General features: G+C 35.0%; 2 protein-coding genes across 9 annotated transcripts in view; one reads left to right on the top strand and one right to left on the bottom strand.

The window, feature by feature from the left end:
* LOC107722679 (probable E3 ubiquitin-protein ligase XERICO) overlaps positions 1-1,343 on the bottom strand; it is a 13,437-nt gene extending 12,094 nt beyond the window's left edge. For all 4 annotated transcript variants that reach the window (XM_016531144.1, XM_016531145.1, XM_016531146.1 and 1 more), the window contains exon 1: positions 938-1,343. In XM_016531144.1, the coding sequence (XP_016386630.1) occupies positions 938-1,093 (156 nt within the window). In that variant the 5' untranslated portion in view covers positions 1,094-1,343. The remainder of the gene's footprint in view (positions 1-937) is intronic.
* A 5,114-nt stretch (positions 1,344-6,457) lies between these two features.
* The window catches only part of LOC107722677 (dynamin-like 120 kDa protein, mitochondrial), a 37,710-nt gene continuing 34,903 nt past the window's right edge, over positions 6,458-9,264 (top strand). For all 5 annotated transcript variants that reach the window (XM_016531139.1, XM_016531138.1, XM_016531142.1 and 2 more), the window contains exons 1-4: positions 6,458-6,671; positions 7,960-8,278; positions 8,596-8,692; positions 8,826-8,933. In XM_016531139.1, the coding sequence (XP_016386625.1) occupies positions 6,643-6,671; positions 7,960-8,278; positions 8,596-8,692; positions 8,826-8,933 (553 nt within the window). In that variant the 5' untranslated portion in view covers positions 6,458-6,642. The remainder of the gene's footprint in view (positions 6,672-7,959; positions 8,279-8,595; positions 8,693-8,825; positions 8,934-9,264) is intronic.

Below are 9,264 nucleotides of genomic sequence, written 5' to 3'. Positions count from 1 at the left end.
ACATTTATAATAATACATTTATAATTGTAATATTTTTTATAGTTTATGATCATTATATTATATTATATTAATTTTATATTATATTATATATAAAACAAGCCAAGCAATATAGTTCATAATCCTAACTGTTGCCTCAATGACTTTGAACATGCCTTGTCAAATCAGAATTTTAAGTTGAATAATTTTAAACAATATAAAGATCATATTTAATTATTATAGATAATATTACATTATTATGCATATTATCTTATTATAATTATAATATATTTATAGTTTATGATCATTGCTAAATATTATTTGTAATATTGATGTGAAGCGGTCATTTTCATCCTATTTACTGTATTTATTTGCGCTTGGCCAGTGTTGTTGTGGATTTTGGTTATTTTCCTTTTGTAGGCTGTAAATACCTTTGAAATAACTGAAATCATTTATAATATAATATAATATAATATAATATAATATAATATAATATAATTTATATCATATTATTATGTAAAATAATATTTCTGCCAAGTAATATAGTTCCTTATCCTAACTGTTGGCTCGTTTCATAGTGATTTTGAACATGGATCGTCAAATCAGAATTTTGAGCTGAATCATTTTAAACACTACAAAATTATATTTAATTAATATAAATTTAAAAGTATTACAAATTATAATAAATTATAATTTTTTTTATGTCATTTTCATATTATATTATACATTTGTAATTATAATATATTTATAGTTTATGATCATTTCTGAATATTATATTATATTATATTATCCTAACTGTTGGCTCGTTTTACAGTGATTTTGAATATAGCTTGTCCAATCAGTTGACACTATCAATTTTATAACAGGAAACTCTTTTGTTTAGTATTGTACAATTATATATTGCATTTCTGATCATTCCCAATCTATTAACATAATTCCACATGTGCGATCACTACCTTACCATGCAGGGCAAAGAGGCACGGCGGTCAGCTTTGTTGCGTGAGGGCCTTCTAAAACTTCTCTTCCTATCTTTGGCGTGCTCCTCCCCTACCCCGTGCCCCCAGTAGCTGCTCATCCACTTGGTGAAGTTCCCATCATCGTCCTCGTCATTGTCCATAATAAGCGCGGGAAGCAGCCGAAGAGACAGCTTGGGAACCGGTGTGCGGAGCTCTCGGTGAGGCTCCTGTCTCCTGCAAAGAAAAAACGCACCAGGGTGCAGCCGGCGTACAATGATCCAGCTGGGTCAGGCGGGGCTGCTGCTGCTGTTGTCCTGGAGCTTCTAAGGAACTCTTTCGTGGAAGGCAGTGTGAGGTCCAGACTCCAGACTGTGTATGATGGGCTGGGCTTGGCTTGGCGGTAGGTTGTAATTAGATAGAGAGAGAGAGAGAGAGAGAGAGAGAGAGAGAGAGAGAGGATGGTGTTTTGGGGTTGGTGCTCTGCTTTTAATCTTTCCATTACAGAGTGATGGGCCTGGGGGTGGGAGTTAGTCTCACACACTCTGAGCAACTCCAATTCTCCCATACTTTCCACTCACTGAGCACATCAAACCTGTCAATAATTATGGACTGCTGCAGGCGAGAACCAGTATGTGTTGAGAGTCAGTGTGAGTGTGTATTTATGTTTCAGTACTGTCTGCAATGAGTAAAATAAGGCTGCCAATCGATGCAGATGGCATCTATCGAATGCAATGGCTAGACTTTGTTCTAATCATAACAAATGCTTTGTAGTATAACCATTAGGGCAGTAATATCAGTTGGGTAACACTTTACTTGAAGCCTTTGTGTATAATTTATTATATAGGCATTTATAATGTATGTTGTAAAGCATTATATCTTTTCATAAATAATTGTAACCAAACTTAAGATACATTTTAATGTTTGCAGCATTGGACCCCATTGACATTGACTTATTGTATGGACTTTATTTTTTTAAATGATTTCTTCTTTGGTCTTGCATAGAAGAAAGAAATATGCATACAGGTTTAGAACAAAATGAGGGTGAGTAAATAAGGACATCATTTTATTTTTGTGTGAACGATCCTTTCAACGCATCACAGAATCCAAAATTAGGATGAATCATAAATAATTATGTCTGCCTATATCAAGCTCCACTGTATATTTGCAAAATGCACAACATTTAGCCATTCACAAATTAGCCTCACATTCCAAATGTTGCAGCTGCGTGTATTTTCCCATGTATTTTCAGCTGACCCCATTTTAGAATATGATAAAACCCCTCCCCTTCAGGAAGAAGCAATCTAGGGCACACAGCAACCACCCCCAAGCCTCGTCTACTGTCCTGCTCCAGTTGTTCCCACCGCTGGACTCTGGGGCAGCAGAGCGTACAGTATGAGAGGACAGAGACACTGATGATACACAACACCTGTGGCCATGTCCGTTTGATCCTTGCCCTTGGTGTTGTTGTGTGAACTCTGTGAATTCTGGGTCACTATATGCCTATTTACTTATTTTATTCCTTGTGTTCAGCAAGAAATATTACCTTCATTAGTTATGGTTGAAACAGAATGCAATACAGCATAATTTTAAAGCTTGTTTTAAAATGATGCTGAATAAAAATATTATGTTCAAAAGTGTTTAATATTTTAATGATGGATATTTATAGTTTAACATTTCTGGGACAACGTTAAAAAATGGAGTAATTTGATTAAAATAGAGTGAAAGAGCACACACACACACACACACACACACACACATCTTACACTCATCAAGGCTGCATTTATTTGATAAAAATACAGTAAAAACAGGATTATTGTGAAATATTTTACAATTTAAAAGAACTGTTTTATATTTTAATATATTTTAAATTGTAATTTATTCATTTTATAAATAAAAAACGGAATTTGCAGCAATTACTCAAGTCTTTAATGTCACCTGATCCTGCAGAAATCATTCTAATATGTTGATTTGGTGCTTTGGAAACCAGTTGTGAAACCAGCTTAATATTTTTGTGGATTCTTTGATGATTATAAACTTCAAAAGAACAGCATTTACTTAAAATCTAAAATCTTTGTAGCAATGTAAAAGTACGTATATGTGTGTGTGTGTGTAGAATTATAAGAATTGAAAATTATTTTATAATTTAACATCAGCAAAAAAAAAAAAAAATCACTGACTTTCTTGTAGATATAAAATTTTCTCAACAGTTTTTTTTTAACAAAAGCAATATGAGAATGTGTAAAAAAAAAAAAAAAAACATTCTAACTTCTTATCCAAATTGCAGGCAATACTGTAAGAAGAAACTGTGTCCTTACATACATCAACACAAGTTGTTTCTAATCAAAGAAATCTAAATGACCATCTCTTTTGCAATTCAAGGACCTTAATCTTCTTATCCTGCCATCCCATGCAGGTATTCGCATAATTTAGATTGTAACACGGGTTTAAAGTTGATTAATCGTGTTGTAGTGGATAACAAGTAAGAGGTCTTTCAGGGTTGGGTTGAGTGTGACCAAATACAACATCTTCCTGACAAAAGGAGCAATTGAACATGGATAAATGTTGAACATTATTACAGTAAAACAGTCTTGTTCCCAGTTTCAGTGCAAACTTTTGTGCATGAAGCAACTGTTTATTTGATATAACGTCCCCCCTGTTTGTGGTTCTATTTCAGGTGTTTTCATACACTAAAATAGTCCTTATTCCATATTTTCCCATCTAAAAAAAGCAGAGAGGACAATATTTGTTCTTGGTTGCTAAACAGAGCTCTGAATAATGAACTTGTGGTCCAAAAAGGACAGAGTGCTTCTAAAATTGGAGCCAATCCTGTTGTGTTCTGTCACACGCAGTATAAGTAATCGTCTCTAGAGGAGGTCACCTACACACTCCGAAGCTTTGATGACAACAGCATTTACATGTGGAAATGAACTCCTTTAAATTATTATTCACTCTATGTACAGAATATAGGAGTCAATACTGAAATTGCCATTTACAATACTAGTTTATACTAGTAGTTTATACTGTACTCTGTCCGTACAGAACTGGATCTAGCTGCTGTGTGTACATGGCCTGAGAGTGTTTATTAGGCCTTAGAAGACCCCATGACACAGTTTACCGCAATGAGTGAGGAGAAAGTGAGAGTGTCTTATGAGGATAACCACTGTCCTCAAGGTGTCTATTATTGAAACAACGTGGTATGTAATATTAATATATTTTCAGTGTGTTCTTCAGATTTTGAGTTTTGAATGGCCTTAACCTGGATTCACTGAAAGATGTGTGAAGAGACCCTGGCTCTTTTCTAGGCTGAATGCATACAGGGAGACAGCCTTGGTCTCATAACTACGTTACTAGCACAAACACAAATTGATCATGTCTCGTGTTCTAGCTAAGAGCTATGATTGATCTAAACTTGTTATGGCAGTGTGCATTCAATTGACATTTTACATCATGTGTCAACCAGAGCACCTAGATACAGTGTAGCAGAATTTTTTTGACTACTGAACATGCTCACTGTTTTGAAATCTGATTTTTGAAAATGTAAAATCAAACCTGTATTTTAATCAACACATCTATGAGGAGCCTATATTATAATATAATATATAAACTAAAATGTACATGTATATGCGTGTCCAATACATAATTACCAGCACCCCTAGAATTTTATTTTTATTTATTTATTTTATTTGGTAATTATTTGTGTAATTTACTAGCAATTTCTGAGTGAAATTTTGTTTTTACACTTTTTCCCCCCACTTTCATACCCAATAGGGCAGTCTATAATATATCAATATCAATATCGTGGCATCATCCAAAGCATGTCATAAGCACATGCAGTGGGCCTGAAAAAGGTGTCTATACACTATTCACAGACCAGAACCAGAAAGAGCACCACCAGTTTAATAAAATTTGACCTTGCCAACTGAAGATACTCAAGGAGGAAGATAATGCACTCAGTACAGTCTTTGTTCAACTGACAGGGGACATTCATTACAGAAATTAATGCATTCCTTCTTCAGCTTACCTTCACCAGTGAGGATGACTGAAGTTTTAGTTCTACAGTCATTTTGGTAAATCTCAAGTTAAAGACTGAGATATTAAAGCAGCACTATGTAACTTGGAGCTCTAGCGGTTAATAAACAGAACTGCACACATCCCGCGCAAGAACATTCCAACCGGAGCTACTTCTCTAAGTTTATGTCAATGGCGATTCACGCAGGTATGTGTTACTCCGCAGCGGTGACGACCCGACCAGGCAACAATAGTCCAAATATAAGTATTTATTATAAATGTACCGCAGTGATTCGGAATAAGACAAAAACGCGGTTTGGAAGATGAATTCATGATTTACTCGCTCATTATATACATTTTGAAAATTTTGAACACAGAAAAAGTTACATAGTGCTGCTTTAAAGCCAGTTGCTCAATAGCATCTACTGTATGCTGTACACTGTCTGATTTGCCCCTCTAGTGGAATTCATTTGTACTGCAATCATCCAAGTAATCTCAGAGGGACATTTGACTTGATTGAGTCGTATAATATCTTACTTTATTTTTGTGCTTAGTAGGTTTCATTACCCTCTTAATAGGCAAATATATTAATAAATAAAGAATGCTTCATTTAAAACTAAGGAGCACACATTTAAGAAATACCATGTCTAGGACATGCCACTTACAGCTACTTTATTTGTGAGTATATATGTGATTTAGAAATCTTTTATTTTTGGTCGTGTTCTATCTTTTCTGAGCTCACTGTAGCAAAAATTGTGGTTAAAGTTTGTTATCCTCCAAGTATATTGCATAAAAAATGTCACATCTGTACATCATGTCATTTCTTAGTATAAATAAAAAGTGGTACAATTCTGTGAACAGAGAACATAAACATGAAAATAAACTAAGCCTTGTGTGTGTGTATGTGTGCATGCTTAGTTTCTCTTTCACTTTTTAATTGCAAATGAACTGCACTGCAGTGAAATACATTATAAATCGAAAAGGAAAGGGTAAAAATACAAACAGATAAAAAAAGAACACCTCAATCAGCAAGTAAGAAAGATAAGATAATAGTCCTTAAGAAATGTGTTGTTATTATTATTATAATTATTTTTAAGTTATAGTAGATTTTATAGTAAGGGAAATCTCAGCAAGAAACACTTCAAATATAGGCAAAGTAAGATATTTGTGAAAAAGAAATGAACCATATACTGCTAGAAAAAAGAGACATTTTTAATCACATTTTATAAAAGGAGATAGATAGAGAAGTTTGATGACGAACACCGGAGCAGAAGGTGGCGGTAATGCACCTAATTACGCTGGTTGCCAGCCGCCGTTAAAAGCCAAGAAGAAGAAGAAGAAGAAGAAGAAGAAGAAGAAAAAGACGAAGAAGAAGAGGAAGTTTGATGACAGTTAAAAGTCCTTGGCTGTGTCCGAAATCACCCCCGTAGGGAATAGTGAATGAGGGTATAGGGGGCGATTTCGGACACAGCCCTTATGTCTTTGATCTTTGCTGACTTTTATTTTGACAGCATGACGTCACGTTGTGGACCAGGAACTACTTTCCACTCGAGCAGCGCTTGACACTGGTGTTCGCCTGTATGCTATGCCCTTGTTAGCCACGCAGCTAACCTAAGTGTCCCATTTGGAAAGATGAATTGAAATTTATATCAGAAAGAGATCTGATAGACATTTATATTTGCCATTAGTTGCTAATAGCAGGATGTTACGAGCCGGAAGTGCAGTTACCTGGTAAGCTCGTTTTCAGCTACTGAATTTAACGCAGATACAGGAGACTGGAAACTAGGTGATTTGATATATAAATATAAAATTGCTAATCATATCTCTGATATACATACACTAATTTATATTTATAAAGGTGAACTGTGAGGATTAGTCCTTAATTACTACTGTTACCTGGTATCGTTTCGTAAATGACACAGACAGGCTACACTACTGAATGACACCACCCAAAACACCGACTCAATTTTCTCAACTGAAATCACTTTTAGATCAATTATATTAGTAACAGAAAATCTGCATTGGTATCATACGAATCTTCTTAACAATATAATATTAATGGCTGTCTAATTTGACGCATTCCTTACCGTTTTTAAAGTACTAACATTAGCCATTGGACAACTAAGAACCACCAAGAACTGTTATTTTAGTTGCGTTCTTGCTTGAAAATATATCTATAATCACTCAAGATGACGTTTTCAGGTATTTAGTGGTCTATTTACACAGTTGTCATAGTTGGGACCTCATATCATATGCTGTTTTGTGGTTTTGCATGCAGCGTGCGTCTGACAGAAACCTGCCAGTATGTTCTTTATTTTAAATAGCATTTAATATAATATTTTGTATTCTTATGTCAGAAACAGCTTTATATGTTTCATTAAATGTTTATTTCTGCGTTTTATTTACAAAACAAAAAAATCAAAAACAGATTGACACTTTTGATCGATGTCATAAACGATGTCATACCGCGCCAAACATTACTGTTTTGTTTATAATTTTATATACATTCGAACTCTAACTTCCAAGACTATCACAATAAGTCATTCAATCAAGTTTCAAAAAATAATTTCTTAACTTTGAAAGACTAAAATTGTTACAATTGTCAAAATTAGGACTTTATATCACATACAGACTGTGCTGTGATTTTACATGCAGTGTGTGTCTGACAGAAAGCATCTAACATTTTCACTGTGTTAAACAGTATTTTACGGTATATTTTTATTTCACAAATAGATTTATAGTTTTTATTAAATGTTTATTTCTACGTTTTATTTACAAAAAAAACAAAAACAATGTTACTTCATAACACTTATAAATTGACACACTTTTGATTGTAAACAATGGCAATGCATGAGTTCCATCAACTGACTCAAAACTCTCCTCACACTAGCACCAGGCCACCAAGCCATCCGTACTCTTGAGTCCTGCATTTGAAAGACATAGGCTAAATTCTTCAAATATTCTTACATATGTTGTGTGTAAATGAGGCAGAAGGATCACAGTGTCTCTCTCTCCCCAGCATTGCCTGCAAGAATCTGCTTCCCTCCAGAATGGGGGTGAAGTTCAGAGTTCCGTTGCAGAAACTGCACCCGCTCTCCCGTGCCATCCATCACCGCTACTCTTCTAACAACAATCCACAGAGACCACCTCACTGTTCAGCTGCCCGCCATTACACGTCTCTCTCCAGGCTCCCCTTGCGTCCTCCCAAATCCCGGTCGGGAGGCCACGGCTATCAACAGCACCGGTCCTTCTGGGTGGCCCATCTTGCTGCCAGACTGCTGAAACTGAGGTACATCTTGCTGGGCTCAGCAGTTGGAGGTGGATATACAGCAAAAAAGGTATGCTTAAGTAGTTGGTTCTGTTGTGCGTATGAAATGACTGACCTCAAGGTCATTTTACTTGCAAATTCAGAGTCCACAATAAGGTTGAATCTGAATTTGAACACTTTGGGTGTACTATTTGTCCGTTTTCAAACAGGATGCAGTTATTTGACTTTCATTGCCACATGACATTTCATTTTATTGACCTATAGATTTAAAGTATCAGTTATCAAATCAGTTGTCAACAGAAAAATACTATTGTCTGTTGGTATCAGACAAAATGTTTATTAATGCACCACTAGTCAGTGCAGCCTGTCTGTTTTTTTTGTTTCCAGACTTACGATGAATGGAAGGATATGTTTCCTGACATGAGCCAATACACATGGATTGTGCCAGACTTTGTTTGGGAGCTGAGTGAAAATATTGATTTAGGTAAGTAATTTGTAGAGCCATATTTTGATCAGACCTGTTTAACAATATGCATATGCTACAGTTGAAAATTATTTGGTGTTGTTGACTTTCTAATGATATGCTGTGAATGTTATTTCTGTGTCCCTGAATAAAGACAATCTAGCCAGTGCTTTGCCTGAACTAGAAGAGATAGCCAAACTACTACCTGATATGGAAAAGATCGGAGAGAACTTCACCTTCCTAAAGAGCCTCCTCTCCAGTGGTAAGCAATGTCCTTTACACACACTTCATGATGGACACAAAGTAAATACAGGTGGATGATTTGGTTAAAGCTGCAGTCCTAATTATATTCCAGTTATAAATGTGCTTCTGATTACAGATAGCCTGGGATTACAAAAAATTGTATTTTAAAGAAAACCAGTTTGAAGGGATTAGAATGTTTCTGAAGGATCATGTGACACTGAAGACTGGAGTAATGGCTCCTTAAAAAGATGTATCTCAGGAATAAATTATTACAATTTAAATATTAATTGAAATAGAAGAGAGCTATTTTAAATTGTAATAATATTTCACAATATTACTATTTTTACTGT

This window comes from Sinocyclocheilus rhinocerous, unplaced genomic scaffold, assembly GCF_001515625.1.
Source record: "Sinocyclocheilus rhinocerous isolate Xijiao unplaced genomic scaffold, SAMN03320098_v1.1 scaffold1776, whole genome shotgun sequence".
In the NCBI taxonomy this organism is placed as follows: domain Eukaryota; kingdom Metazoa; phylum Chordata; class Actinopteri; order Cypriniformes; family Cyprinidae; genus Sinocyclocheilus; species Sinocyclocheilus rhinocerous.
This window is presented reverse-complemented; position numbering and strand designations above follow the sequence as displayed.